Source organism: Colobus angolensis, unplaced genomic scaffold (assembly GCF_000951035.1).
Source record: "Colobus angolensis palliatus isolate OR3802 unplaced genomic scaffold, Cang.pa_1.0 Scaffold16, whole genome shotgun sequence".
Classification (NCBI taxonomy): domain Eukaryota; kingdom Metazoa; phylum Chordata; class Mammalia; order Primates; family Cercopithecidae; genus Colobus; species Colobus angolensis.
The window spans coordinates 10,040,647-10,057,356 of record NW_012114710.1 but is presented as its reverse complement, the minus strand read 5'-3'; the positions used below and the strand labels follow the sequence as shown (position 1 = coordinate 10,057,356).

Here is a 16,710-nt window from a genome sequence, read left to right as displayed (position 1 = left end):
AGCATCAGTGGAAAACTCACAGCTAACCTGAAGAAAGACTGAATGATTTCTCTCGAATATCAGGAAAAGACAAAGATATCTACTCTGGCCACTTTTATATAACATTATAGTGAACATTCTAGTTAAGATAGTCATTCATGAGAAAGAAATAAGCGTCATCAGATTGGAAAAGAAAACTAAAACTATCTCTGTTTGCAAATGATATGATCTTGCATATAGAAAATCCAAAGGAATCTAGTGGATTCAATTTAAATAATAAACACATTCAGCAATGTTTCAGGATACAAGATCAATATACAAATACCAAATCTACACACCATCAATGAAAAATCCAAAAATGAAATGTAGAAAACAAAACCATTTAGAATACCCTCAAAGACATAAAATACTTAGAAACGAATTTAAGAAAAAACATGCAAGACTTGTACACTAATAAAACATTGTTGAAGGTAAAGATGGTCTAAGTAAATGAAAAGGTATGTCCAGAGATTGAAAAACTTAATTTAAAAAAAATTATTTATTTATTTTTTGAGATGGCGTCTCATTCTGTCGCCCAGGCTGGAATGCAGTGACGCAGTCTCGACTCACAGCAACCTCTGTCTCTGGGGTTCAAGCCATTCTCCTGCCTCAGCCTCCTGAGTAGCTGGGTTTACAGGAGCCTGCCACCACACTTAGCTAGCTTTTGTATTTTTAATAGAGAAGGGGAAAGAACTTAATATTGGTAACAGATATCCAACATAGTTTGTTTGATAGAAGTTCAGCATTTAAAATACAAAATATACGTCATCTTGAAAATGAAATAACAAATATATGTAGGCAAATATATAGGCCAAGAGAAGCTGGAATATGCAAACCCAGTAGCTGACAAGATAAAATTGAAGGAAAAATTTCAAAAGGAATAAAAACAGACTTTATGTACTGGTAAAAGCAATGACTGTTTTCATCAAATAACATCAGTTTAAAATATATTAACACAGTGACTGAATTCTGGGGAGCAACAGATAAATCCATAATTGCAGTATTAACCCAAATACCTCAGAAATATATAGACCAAATTGGTAGAAAACATACAATACAAGGAAAGATACAGAAGATTAGAATAATAACCAGTAATAAGTTATAATGTAGATCGTGGTTAAAAACATTTTCAGGAACTCAGAAGAGCTGGAGAGAGAGAATGTGGAACAGCAAGTATCAGAATAGCTGATAAAACAACAAGCCCAAATGCAAGTAATAGTCAAGTGTTTAATCACTAACTGTGAAGGAAGAAGCAAGAATCTCAAACTGGAGGTAGCACTGACCTCAAGTTAAATCCACTGTGCCCCGTGAGCGTATGCACCAATTACGGGTCAGGTAGATTATTACTAACGTAATGGCTATCTCACTGTTGAGGGAGCTCTGAGCAAAGACTTTTGCAGTTTTATAGACCTGGGGGTTGGGGTGAGGTCTGGGGAAAGGTTAGAAGTGGAAAATGCCTGAGTGTTGAATGAGTCCGAATGCAGAAAAGTGTCTTCAAGATCCTCCAACAAGAATAATTCCAAATGGAGGGCCTGGACTAGGAATGCAGATGAGCATGAGAGCATGGCTGGCCAGGGAGCCGAGTTCTTGAATGCAACTCCCTTCAGAGACTGCAGTGCACTGGCCCTGTAACCAATGTGGTGTGGGGAGGGCAGCTTTCCCTCAGGAGGCCTGCCAGCTAAAGCCTTTGTAATGGCTTGTGGTTGTACCTGAAAAATCACAAAAAAATTTGGACCATGGGCTGAAACTCTCGAACATACAATTCAAGGCCAAACTGAACCCTGCCACTTAGTTCTGTCACTGACTAGATATGAGATCTTGAGCAAGTTATTTAACAATTCTATGCATGAGTTTTTCTATTTGTTGAATGGGAATACGCTTGGTAAAGGAAGTATACTGATATAATATATTTTATCTACAGAAAGAATATCAGACACATAGTGTTATACATTTGTTAGCACTTGTTTAGATATATACATAGGCACAAACACACATGTATCCATGCATATGTATATTGTAAATATATCTGATATACATATATACTATTATACATTTTTATTGTATATGTGTTTATATATGTACACTCTTACACAAACAAATGATTTCTGTACCCAACAAATGCACATACACATTCTTTCAGATTTAAATGAAATATTTACAAAATTTGGCCATTTGATATGCTGCCCTTCATCTCTGTGTCAGTTCACTTCCCATTGGCTAGAATTCAGTCACATGGTGACAACAGAATGATTTTGAAGTGCATTCTTGCTGTGTAACTAGAGATAGAAGGAACCCATTTTTGAACAGCTAGCGTCTCTTCTGTAGTCTGCCTCTTTCTAGTTACCAACTACTATGCATACCCTTTTTCAACACATATATTAACTCTTTCACCAACAGAAAAAATAGAAAGTTTCACTAGTTATGCATTTCAAAGTCCAGAATTTTAGAGGATATACCCTCCTCCCCATCAAGAATGAGTATGTATATTTCTGGTCTGCTAACATAAACACCAGAAATATGGTTATTTGTTGCTATCCTCTTACACGATACACAAGAGCAGAGCCAGGAGTAGGCTATTACAATGAAAACTCACACTAAGAAAAAAGGAAGAAATGGAAACATTATAACCATTGATTCAGAGCAACATTGCTGTTTTGCTGGGCTAGTATTATAAAAAAACCTCCACCTTCACAGTACTGGAAGTTTTAAAAATTAGATCTTAGATCTGTTTTTTGGGAGGCACACCTGGCTCCACTATCTGGGAGGTTTTGTCTTATCTTTTGACCTGGTGGACAAATGTAAGAACACTGGAGATTATGTTCCCTTTGAAGGATGAGGAGTGTGGCACAATTTCTTTTGACTTGAGAGTTCAATAAGCGAAAACTGTTTTTAGAGCATAATATTAGGTACTTCAGTGGTATAGATGCTTCAAAAACATAACAGAATTTTTATCTATTTGTTTTCAGTATCTTCAATGAGGCAGCAACCAAAGCCAAGGTTTTGTTGTAGACAGTGTTTTTAAGTCGTTTATTATTTCTGTGCTTATTCCTTGTGCCCATCTCTCTCTTAATGGAGGCTACTTTAAGGCCTTCTAAAAAAGTAGGCTTGGATGGGGAGGCCAAACTTTTCATCAGACCTTTGCCATAGGGTTAAGCGCCTTTATTTACTGAGAAGACTTTCAAGTCCTTTCTTGCTACATGGAATGAAGAAGTACTGGGCTTTTTATAACCATGTCCCACTTTTCTAGAGCCTTTCTATCCCCTTTCTTTTATACTTGAAAACTGATCAACTTGAATCACTTAATAATATATTGCTACAAACAAGCAGCACTAAGCAAACAAAACACAATAATGTTCTGGCTCTTTCCAGCTACTTTCTATGAAGTAGCAAGTTTTCTAGGCACTTAATCTGCCTTATAAATTATTGCAGGCAACTAATGTATTACCACTAAAATAAACAAAAAAGAAAACCTTCTATCTTTACAGCCTGTGATAGTATTTCCTTGCCACCTCCTGTTTGGCTGCTAAGTCAATGGCACATATTTTAGGTTTTGGTTATGATATCATGCCATTTCTAATATGAATTATTTGTTATTGCATCTGAAGAACAAATTTGTAAATGACATTATGTAGGGAGCCAGTTTTCTCAAAACTGTTTCTCAAGACTGTATACTAAGCTAGTATCTTTAAACTTTTTTTTGCTACAACCCAAAACAAAAAGCACAATTTATATCATTCAATAAACAGACACAGACATAAACCTGTATGCATACACATGGATACCAGATGGGCCAACACTATGTCATATCTAAACTGGGACTATTACTGTCAAACCCATATGTGTGGTATGGGTATCTGAAATTCCCTTTATGATGCTAAATTGATTTTTCACATGAATTTTTAAAAATTTGCTTGAAAACTGCTGAGTATTTTGCATTTTGGTATTTTTAGTAGAGACAGGGCTTCACCATGTTGGCCAGGGTGGTCTTGATCTCCTGACCTCTTGATCCTCCTGCCTTGGCCTCCCAAAGTGCTAGGATTACAGGCGTGAGCCACTGCGCCCGGCTAACTGCTGAGTATTTTGAAATGGTATTTATGACAGCTAGGTTAGTCCTTTGAGACATTAGATTGATAGGAATTTTATATCCTGATTTAGTGTTACATTTATTAAAGAGTTTTAATGATTAAAAATAAATAATAAATACCATGTATTATATGATAATCATGTTTCATTTAAAAGTACATATGTATCTTTTCACTTACAATTTATCCCCTGTAGTGTTAAAGTATATTTCCATTTGGTCTAACTTTAATAGTACTTAAAAGAATTAACAATAAACAATGGAAACAACATTAATCTTTTTAATATCTGAAAGAGGTCTTTATTATTATTATAATAACTACTGATAAGAGATGCAACTTTACAATTGGAGTACTGAGTTTTCTTTTTAAAAAGAATGATAAAGGCGTTGTGTAATTTTCTAAAGTTTAAAGTATTGTGAAAGTACATCTTAATGTTGGAAGGGTAACAAATCCTAAAGTTGATTAGTAAAACAAAATATAATAGCATCACAGTTCTTTTTTAAAAACCCCTAACTACAAAGAAAATACAAATTTGGAAACTTAAAAATTAAGGATCCGTTTGTTTCTTTGCATTTATACTCTCTGAATTTATAATTTTTTTTTTTTTTTTTTGAGGCCCATTCACAGGACGCCATATGAACATAAAACTGTGTGGAAGTTCCTGAAAACAATTCCAAATTTAACCTCTCAACTAAATGATAAGCATCTGAAAACACTTAGTAAGACTGTCTTTTCCGAAACCTGGTTGAAAGGCAGCACAGGTAATAGACTAATGTGGGAAAAATTTGGCGAGCTAAAATGCAGGCCACTATTTTGAGTTCTTTATCATTATTATGCTTAAAATTTCACTTGACAATTTCAGTTGATGTGGTAAAAATATACTATTTGGATGTATTTCATTTGTAAGTTTATAAGTAGTGAAATGAATAACATCTCACATTTTAGTACTTAGAGTTTAAGATATACAATAGTGTTTCTCTGCCTGGAGCATGACTCAGAATTACTCAGTGATCACATTGAGACCCATATTGTTAGGTTTAAACATCAGAATTTCTGGTTTAGTAGGTATAGGATGAGGCCTCAATTTCATTTATAATACCTCAGGTAATGCCACCAGTGCAGGGACCACACTTTTGGAACCAATATCTGAGATACACATTTAGTAACAATATAGTGTTGATTTTCATAGGTGAGACAGCAGACAGTCAACATGATTATTTGACTGAGTCAGGTACTAATCCAGATATAGGGAAAAAAGCCTCTCTGGATAGATTTTCATTTCCCAATTTTAGTTTTTGGTCCCTTCACAAAGGACTTAGTGGATATATTAATAGACTTGTTATATTTTCATTATGGGGGTAGGCATATAATTTAATACATTCTTTGTGTCAGAAGCATCCCTTTTTGTTCCTCAGAAAAACAAATGAAGGAAGATATTGCTATTATTATTCTCCACAGATGAGGACCCCTGAGGCACAACACAAATATCACACAGAATATTCTTGCTTAGAATCGAGTTTCAAACACACTTCAACCAATTCTAAACTTGTTCTCTGTGTATTATGTCACTGTTAGTACAAACTGGTTTATCAAGATCATGACATTTAAAACCTAACTGGAATTTTAAAGAATATATGTCTATTGAAATAATTTACATATTTCCAGCATTTTCCCTCAATGATCTTCTCTCATAATTAGTTCTATTTAATCTGTGATCAAACAATGAAAAATAAATCAAAGGAATTTTAAAGGGGATAAAATAATTTTGAAAGGAAATAAAGGACAAACATTCAACATCACTTTGCCATTAGATTGAGGATAGTAATTAAAAATTAATTTGTTTTATAAATCACTGAAAACATATTTAGAATGGTAAAAAATATGGGAACAACCTAAATGTCCTTGAATAGAAGATTGGCTACACATATTTTGATATATCTATTCTATAGAATTCTAAACAGTGATTAAAAAGAATGAGCTAGATTTATATATATTGTTATAGAAACATTAAATACACTAAATAGAATAATTGCAAATTATATTAATAACACATTTATGAAAAAGTCTAAATTTATACACACACACACACACACATATATACATATATCTTTTTAAACTATACAAGTGGGTCCAGAAGGACATTCCAAAAATACATGTTTTTAAAAATTGTTGCCTTAGTAGAGGGGAGTGAAACTGAGGGATGATAAAGGTCTAAAATTGACTTTCTCCTACATATATTTGAGTTCGTTTTATTCTCTCACAGTAAATGTTCATTTGTTAATATTTGTAATTATACATTTTTCCAAACATTTTCTAAAATTAAAATTAGAAACAAACGTTTAATTCTGATGGCACCTTAACTCAGGTGATTGGTGATTAAAATATGAATTTTCAGTCTTTCACAAGTGTCAGGCATTCCAACTTGCATTTCAATGGGGTGTACTTTCAACACTTAAAAATTAGGAGTCTCTGTGTTTACACCTACCTGTGTCAAAATCCCTCTCAAGTTTTTAAAGCATTTAGTTCCGACAGCTCAGATCTGTTTCACTACCAAAGAAGTCAACTCATTAAATATCTGACCTTTGTAGATTTCTTTGTTCATCCAATTTAATAAAAAGGCCCAACTAGGTGTCTGTCTCTCTCCTTTTTCTTTATTCCTGTATGCATTTCCCTCCCTCTGCTGTTATTTAAACTATTCCCTCTAGTAGCCCCTCATCACCAGGCTGTTGACTTTCAATCTGCTACTGGGGCTTCCATTTCTCTGGTGCAATTCCACACAGCTGTTTGTACCTTCTGGTCTCTTTTCTGGCCACTAGTTCTTAAAGCCTCATTAAGAAAGCTTCCTAAACTTACCATTATTCACTAAACCTCTTGCTCATTCAGTTTTTATAAACAATCAAACAGTAACAGGAAAACAATATTATACTTCTAAGTAGTGAATAAAACACCTTATGTGTCTCTAAGTTAAAATGCTACAAAAATATGATTACTATGTTATTATTTACTGACTATATTAATATTACTATATATGAGTACATATATTAAAATTACTGTATGTAATATATTTTACATATAGTCATCTCTCCATATACCTGTGTAGGTAGATATAGTTTACTGAAGTCAAATGGAAGAATTTTTCATTAGATTACATTTTTAGGGCCTGAACTAGGGACATTTTTATGATTGATAACCTAAAGCTCATGAAAACTAAAAGAACTGCCTGTTTAGTTACAACCTGTAACAATATCCCAGATCAAATTTTTATTATCTAGCTTTATGTTAATATTAAAACACATTTCTATAAAATATGTTTTTCTCTTTTATATCTATGTCACCTTTACTGTTTTCTTTGTGTAGTCCTTTGTCTTACAGTATTATTTCTCTTCTATTTCTTTCATTTTATTTCATTCTGAACCCACTTTTGTGAGGTTGTATCTCAAAAACTCCATAAGTCCTCATTTTCATTAAATTTTATATTTATTTTTAATGCTGAAAATATTTTTATGTTACTAAACTTCTAACATTTCTTTAACCTGCATATATTTTGTTTTCTGTTGTGGTTTATATTTTATTTAACAACTAAAAATGTGGTAGCTAAATCTCATGAAATATGTAGTGGGCATCTTTTCTAGACATAAATTAACCATAATTGAAATAATTTATTCTTATAATAAAAGAAATAAAATCTTTAGCTGAGATTTAGTATAAATCTAGTCTTATGTAGACTGATCAAGCAAAAAGGAGATCCAAGAGAAACCCAGGAAAGGAAGGCTTCACTGCTGAATTTTACCAAACATTTTAAAAAGAATTATTTTTACATTCTTTTACATTTTACAATCAATTATTCTTACATTCTTCCAAAAATTGAATAGGAGGGTATACTCCCAGACTAATTTTATGAAGCCAGAATTACCCTGACACTAAAGGCAGACAAGATAAATGAATTCAGTAAAATTGCAGGATACAAAATCAACATACAAAAATTAGTAGTGTTTCTCTACTAATAAAATATTCAAAGAGGAAAATAAGCAAACAATTCCATTTACCAATAACAACAAAAAATCTAACCAAGGAAGTGAAAGACCTGCAAACTGTAAAGTAGAAAATATTGATAAAAGAAATTGAGAAAAATAGTAATAAATAGAAAGCTGTGCTTTCTATGCTCATGGGTTGAAAAAATTAATATTGTTAAAATGCTCATACTAGTCAAAGCGATCTATAGATTCAATGCATTCCCTATCAAAATTCCATGACATTTTTCACAGAAATAGAAAAACAATTCTTAAATTCATATGGAACCACAAAAGAACCCAAATGGCCAAAACAATTTTGAGCAAAAAGAACAAATCTAGAGGCATCACACTCTCTGATTTCAAAATACATTGAAAAGTGATTATAATAAAAACACAAGGCAATGGCATAAAAACAAATATGTTGATATGGTAAGGCTTTGTATCCCCATCCAAATCTTATCTTGAATTGTATTGCCCATAATCCCCCCAAAACCCACATGCTCAGGGAGAAATCAGGTGGAGGTAGCTGAATCATGAGGGTAGTCACCCCCATGCAGTTCTCATGATACTGAGTGAGTTCTCATAAGATCTGATGGTTTTATAAGGCGGTGTTCCCACTTTGCTTGATTTTTGACCAAGGTGCTAAAAACACTCAGTGGAGAAAGGACAGTCTCTTTAATAAATGGTGTTGGAGATAAATGGTGTTTGAATTTATAAGTGATGACTTACAGTATCTGTAGAAGAAATTTCATAGCAACAAAGTGATCAAGATATGGCCTGGCTATTTCTAACAACCTTGCTAGACTTCAGATTTGCTTGAGGCCTGTAGCCTCTTTCTTTTGGTCAATTTCTCACTTTTGGAATGGGAATGTTTTTCCAATGCCTTTTTCCCATGCCTTTTTCCCCATTGTATCTTGGAAGTAAATAGTATGTTTTGATTTTATAGGCTCGTAGGTGGGAGGAATATGGATTCAAACTCAGATAAGACCTTGGACTTGGGACTTTTGAGTTAATGCTGGAGCAAGTTAATACTTTTGGGAATTGTTGAGATGGGATCATTGTATTTTGGAGTGTGAGAAGGATATGAGATTTGGGGGCCAGGGGTAGAATGATATAATTTGGACATCCCCTCCAAATCTCATGTTGAGATATAATTCCTAGTGTTGGAGATGTGGCCTGGTGCAAGGTTTCTGGTTCTTGGGGGTGGATCCCTTGTAACTTGGTACTGTCCTCATGATAGTGAGTGAATTCTCACAAGATCTGGTTGTTTAAATGTGTATGACACCCTCCCTTATTCTCTCTCCTGCTCCTTCTCTCTCCATGTGATGCGTCTGCTTCCATTTTACCTTCTACTATGAGTAAAAGCTCCTTGAGGCTTCCCCTGAAGCTGAGAAGATGCCAGCACCCACCATGCTCATGCAGCCTGCAGAGCCATGGCCAATTAAACATCTTTTCTTTACAAATGACCCAGTATCATGTGTTTCTTTATAGCAATGCATAAATGACCTAACACATGCTGTATTATAGAAACTCATAACTTACATATAATGAACAAGTTCAGATACAAACTATCATAGTTGACTCAAAAGAAGGATAACTTGAAGGATAACTAAAATAATGTATTAAATTGGTAATTTAAAATATTCTAACAAAGAAAATCCCTGACCCATATGGATTCATAATGAAGTCTGTCAAGTATTTAAAGGAGAATTTATAGCACAAGTATTGAACAGTTAAGAATAAAAGTTAATTTATAAAAATGAAATTAAGAAATTCAATTCAATTTGCCAATAACATCAAAAATATAACTTGCTTAGGAATAAATTTTACAAATGAAGTGCAAGACTTGTACATTGAAAACTATAAAACATTGTTGAAATAAATTAGTAAATAAATAGAAAGTAATTCAATGTTCATAGATCTACATAATTAATATTGATAAGATAACAATACTATTTATATTGATCTATAGATTCAACACAATCCCTAACAAAATACCAATTGCCTCTTTTTGCAGAAATTAATAAACTGATCTTAAAATTCATATAGAAATTTAGGGGATGCAAAACAGTCAAAACTTTTTTGAAAACACATGATAAAGTTGAAGGACTCACACTTCTCTATTTCAAAACTACTACAAACCTATAGTAACATAACACTGTGATATTGGCATAGATATATATAGAGAGAGATAGATCAATGGAACAGACTGAGTCCAGAAATAATGTTTTAACTTGATAGTCTATTGGTTTTAGACAAAGTTGCCAAGACAATTCAGTGGTGGAAGGAAAACTCTTTTCAACAAATTATGCTTGGAGAACTAAGATGCTAGATAATGAAGGTAGACCATACACACTTATTCATTTACACCATACACTAATATTTACCAGATGTGAATTGAGGATATAAATGTAATAATTAAAACTATAAAACTTTTAGAAGAAAACTTAAGAGTCTTCATAATCACAGGTTAAGCCATGCATTTTTACACGTAACACTGACAGTACAAGACACAAAGAAAAAATTGAATAACTTGGACCTTAAAAAATTAAAATATTTTGAGCTTCAAAGAATAGAATCAATAAGGTAAAAATGCAGCCCTTGAAATGGAACACAGTACTTGCAAATCATATATCTAGGGTCTCATGTCCAGAATGTGAAGAACTTGTAAACCTCTATAACAAGAAGACAATTAACCAAATTTAAAAATGAGTATATTAGCTGAATAGATACATTTTCAGAGAAGATATAGCCAATAAGCACGTGAAAATGTCCAATGTTATTGTCATTTAAGCAATTCCAAATAAAAACCACAATGGCATACTAATCCATCCCCACTATCATGATTAAAATATAAAAGAAAGTATTAAGTGTTGATATGGATGTAGAGAAGCTGGAACTCATACATTTCTCTTGGGATTGTAAGATGAAGCCACTTTGTAAAACAGTTTGGCAGTTCCTCAAATATTAACCATAATGTTACATTTGCCCGGTGTATTAGTTTGTTCTCACATTGCTAATAAAGACATACCTGAGACTGGATAATTTATAAAAGAAAGAAGTTTAATGGACTCACAGTTCCACATGGTCAGGGAAGCCTCAAAATCGTGGCGGCGGGTGAAGGGGAAGCAAGACACGTCTTTCATGGTGGCAGACAAGACAGAATGAGAGCCAAGTGAAAGGGGAAACCCCTTATGAAACCATCAGCTCTCATGAGACTTATTCACTACCATGACAACAGTATGGAGGAAACCGCCCCATGATTCAGTTATCTCACACTGGGTCCCTCCTACAACACATGGGAATTATGGGAGCTACAATTCAAGATGTGATTTAGGTGGGGACACAGCCAAACCATTTCACTTCCGGCCCCTCCCAAATCTCATGTCCTCACTTTTCAAAACCAATAATGTCTTCTCAACTATCTCCCAAAGTCTTAATTCATTTTAGCATTAACTCAGAAGTCCACAGTCCAAAGTCTAATCTGAGACAAGGCAAGTCCCATCCACCTGTGAGCCTGTAAAATCAAAAGCAAATTCCTTACTTACTAGATACAATTAGAGTACAGGCATTGGGTAAATACAGCTGTTCCAAGTGGGGGAAATTGGCCAAAACCAAGGGGCTAAAGCCCCATGCAAGTCCAAAATACAGCTGGGCAGTCAAATCTTAAAGCTTCAAAATGATCTCCTTTAACTCCATGTCTCACATCCAGGTCACACTGATACGAGAGGTGGGTTCCCATATCTTGGGTGGCTCCACCCCTGTGGCTTTGCAGGATACAGCCTCACTCCCAGCTACTTTCATGAGCTAGTGCTGAGTGTCTGCAGTTGTTCTTTTCCATCACATCATCAGGCTGCAAATTTTTTGAATTCTTATGCTGTTTTCCTTTTAAAACTGAATGCTTTTAACAGCACCCAAGTCACCTCTTGAATGCTTTGCTGATACCCTAAATCATCTTCCTCAAGTTCAAAGTTCCACAGTCCTCTAGGGCAGGGGCAAAATGCTACCAGTCTCTTTGCTAAAACATAGCAACAGTCACGTTTTCTCCAGTTCCCAACAAGTTCTTTATCTCCATCTGAGACCACCTTAGCCTGTATTTTACTGTCCATATCACTCTCAGCATTTTGGTCAAAGCCATTCAACTAGTCTCTAGGACGTTCCAAACTTTTCCACATTTTCCTATCTTCTTCTGAGCCCTCCAAACTGTTCCAACCTCTGCCTGTTACCCAGTTTCAAAATCGTTTCCACATTTTTGGGTATCTTTACAGCAGCACCTCACTCTACCGGTATCAATTTACCTTATTAGTCTGTTTTCAAGCTGCTAATAAAGACATGACTGAGACTGGGTAATTTATAAAAGAAAGAGATTTAATAAACTTACAGTTCCATGTGACTAGGGAGGCCTCACAATCATGGCAGAGGGCAAAGGGGAAGCAAGACACATCATACATGGCAGCGGGCAAGAGAGAATGAGAGCCAAGAGAAAGTGGAAACCCTTTCTAAAACCATCAGCTCTTGAGAGACTTACTACTCCAAGATCAGTATGGGGGAAACTGCCCCCATGATTCAGTTGTCTCCCACCAGGTCCCTCCCACAACATGTGAGAATTATGGGAGCTACAATTTAAGATGAGATTTGGGTGAGGACACAGTTAAACCATATTACCCCAGAATTCCACTCCTAAATACACACCTAAGAAATGAAAATATACAGTAATGCAAAAGTTATATACAAATGTTTATAGCAGTATTATTCACAGTTGCCATAACGTGGAAAAAGACCGAATTTCCATCAATGAGTGAAGGAACTTTTAAAAAGTATGTACATATCATTATAATAGAAAATTTTTTGGTGAAAAAAGTGATGAAGTACTGATATATGCCACAATTTGTGTAAACCTTGAAACCATTATGATAAATAAAAGAAGCCAGTCACAAAAGGCCACATGTTTATGATTGCTTTTATATAAAATCTCCAGAATAGGCCAATTCATCTGGACATCAAGTAACATAATGGTTGCCACCTTTGGGACATGGGGTAAGGGACATTATTGCTGATGCATAAGAGTTTCTTTTGGGAATGATAAAAATATTCTAACAATAGATTGTGATGAGATTCAACATATCTTTACATATACTAAAAATCAACAGAATTGTGCATTTTAAAAGGGTGAATTTCATTGAATTGCATCTTAATAAGCCTTTTTAAAAATTGAGGTAAAATTCATATAATGTTAATCTTTTAGAGTGTACAATTCAGTGACATTTAACACATTCAAAATATTTTGGAACCATCACAGCATCCAGTTCCCCCAAATTTCTACCATCCCAAAACGGAACCCATTGTCCATTAAGCAATCACTCACCATTCCCCTAGACCCTGGTAGCCACTAGCCTGTTCTCTGTTTCTATGGTTTTATTTATTCTGAACATTTTGTATGAATGGAATCATACCATATATGACCTTTTGTGTTGAGTTCTTTCACTTAACACAGTATTTTCATGGTTTATCTGCATTGCATTATGTACTTCATTGTACCTCATGAGCTGTTAATTGTTCCTGCAATAGCTGAAAATATTCTCTTATGTAAGCTATTTTTAAAAATGCTTTCAAAAACTCAATTGGAGACCAATTGACACCACTAATGCAAGCCAGCTCCTAGAGATCTCTGTGACTGAAGTCAATTTCTTTTAATAAATTTGTTTAGTATGAAAAGAGAAATACAAAAGATATTTTAAAAACCCACTAGCAGTGGCTTAGCTGAGACAAACCTTTTCATGAAATGATTTAAATAAAGTTAAATAAAATGAAAAATTAGCATATCAGAGACATCAGTATGCCACCGTTGAATATATCATACATGTACACTAAACAACTTCAGAAATATGATTTACCTGTGTTTTCCCACTCCCTTCAGAAAGCACCTTTGCATAATATACTATGTGGAATTCTGTCATATGAGAAAGAAATTTATTTCTTATAGATTTTCTATAATCTCTTATATTAGAGTAACAGTATTTTATGATGTGTACATGTCTTTTACTGCCATTAATCCTTTGATAGACAGTCCTCTCAGCTGTGCATGACAGAGCTCACTGTCCCTTTCTTATGTTTGAGGACTCTGAGTTTCAAAATCTTACTAACTGTACACTAGTGAAGGGTAGAACCAAGCCTTTTGAGTCTGGGTCTTCTGAAGCCAACCTTTAGCTTTATTTTACCCTTTTCCATGAATTACATTTTTCAATGAATAAAATTAAACTACAATGTCAAGGAACCATGTTTATTAACATGCATCATCAAACAGCCTTCACTAGAATAATATGTGACGTTAATTGATACAGGTTTTGATGGGTAATCTAAAATATCTTTGCTGAAATGCTGGCTTATGGCTATTGCTTTTATGATCTTTTCTACTGTGAGAACAGTCTTGCATGGTGATGCTAATTCTCTCCCTGTTATCTGTTATCAGTAGAATGGCTCTTGATGTAATATGTCCTTTTTATGGCACTGGCCTGAATTTAATGTTCAATGTAAATTTTAATCTTTTAAATATCTGCAAAATAGACTCTTTTTATAAAAGTGGCACCAATAAGAGAGTTAAGATGATTTTTTAATGACAAAGGAAAATAATCAATATGTGTTTATTTTAAAACTTAAAATAGAGCATTGAAAAATGTGATTATATGGCACATTATAAATAGACCAAAAGTCAAAAGAAGATGTAAAATAAACTTCTAATAAGATGTATTGGCTAAAAATCTTGTATTTTATGGGAAAATGAATCAAATTGTCACTCAGTTTTGTACCCATAAGGTGATACAGTTTTATCCCCATGAAATTGGAGATTTAGTAAAATTGATACATTTAGGATTAAAATGTGATATGACTTAATATTAGAATCACAGTGAAGATTTCAGAAAAATATTTTGAGTTATTATGTACTTCAATCAAAATCTAAGCTAGACAACAAACATGGAAGAAATAAGACTGCATAAAATTTGTTGGTGTATTTTAAGGTAGATATTTTTTAACAAGTTTATTTTTTTTTTTAAGTAGCCACAGGGACTGTTAAATGTTAGTGTCTGAAGTAAGTTAAAATAACCTTTTCACTGGAGAGAACCAAAGGTTTGACTTTAATAGTCAACAATTCATATTTATTATCAGAAAGAATGACTGAAGAAACCAACAATTTGAAACCTCATATTATTGTTTATGTAGATTATTATCAAGATTAACTGGCTTATACTAGAAATCTTGAAAAGCCAATTCATCTGGTTATCCAGGTATGTATTTTAAAATCAGTAAAATGTGGAGAAACCACCTGGACTTTATATGTCTTAATAATTGATATTTAAAAAAAAAATTAAAAGACCTCTCTGAGATTTTTGTTTGTTTTAGTAGAAGGGCTTTTCATAGCAAAGTTTAAAAGCTTAATGGTATACAACTTGGAGTCAGAAAAAAGCACCTTCTTTTGGTGTTGTAGGTGCTTCAATTTATTTTCAGAGGTAAAAAATTCTTAGCTCTTCCACCTGAATACCTATGGCTGTAAGAACTATAATACTTTTTTCAGGCATATGGGGACTTCTTCAACATCCCAAAGCTATTTGTTCCTCCCCGCTCCTAGCAGGGCTAACGCTAACACACACATGCTCTTGATCTGAAACATAACTTAATCTGCAGTGGTCAGACATAATAGTTACTCAAAAAATAGTTGATACGTGAATCTATGCATTAACTAGTATTGGAAGTAATTTCCAACAATGTAACCTTTAATGCACAGTACTGATCTAAAGTTCGTTCAGGAACAATATATTTATTGCCAGATGATAATCTGAAATAGATGTAGTTCATGCATTCTTCCAGATAAACTAATGATTATCATCCATTTATAATGCTGAATTCTAAGGCCACATATTAAGGTGCCATTCTTTTGATCTTCTCATGTAAAAGTGATTTTTAAATTCTTAGAAATAGTCTATTATGCTTGGTAAAGTGTATTCTATTAATTAGTTTTGTCAAAATCTTAGTTATTTTTATATTAAATTGTAGACTTTTGGGAGAAATATATTCAATGTTAGTGAGCCTTTTTGTAGTTACTAAATCCTGTGACTGATCATATTTCCTCCCTTTAAAAACTATTTGATTTAAAATATATATGACATTGTTTGATATAAATTTTAAAACATTGAAATGTTTTAAAAGTAAGGAAAATGGAGCTGAAATTGTCCCCGTATCCAGTATTACCTCCTTGCAAATATATAGAATTTCACACAATATATTTTGTAATTTAATGTTATTTTTGTCTTCATCAGTTTTTCCTATAATGTTTATCTTCATTATATTTCATTAACTTTTTAAACAATATTGTCTGTATTTTTGTATGCTCACAAAATAAATCCTTTTAGATAACAAATGAAATCCTTTACTGAAAAAATTCAAAGGCTTTGATTTTAATATGTATTATTATGCATAATAAGAAACTGTTTTCCTTCTCTGGAAATTTTTAATGTAAATGTAAAATATTTGAAGAAATTATAAAAAATAAATTAATCTGTATATATTTTTGAATCTGACTTCAAAATGATACACGAGGCTTA

The 16,710-nt window shown here is 33.4% G+C and overlaps 1 protein-coding gene across 2 annotated transcripts in view; it reads left to right on the top strand.

The window, feature by feature from the left end:
* Positions 1 to 16,710, top strand: part of CNBD1 (cyclic nucleotide binding domain containing 1) — a 617,967-nt gene that overhangs the window by 357,551 nt on the left and 243,706 nt on the right. For both annotated transcript variants that reach the window (XM_011937078.1, XM_011937079.1), the window contains exon 5: positions 4,716 to 4,861. In XM_011937078.1, coding sequence (XP_011792468.1) covers positions 4,716 to 4,861 — 146 coding nt within the window. The remainder of the gene's footprint in view (positions 1 to 4,715; positions 4,862 to 16,710) is intronic.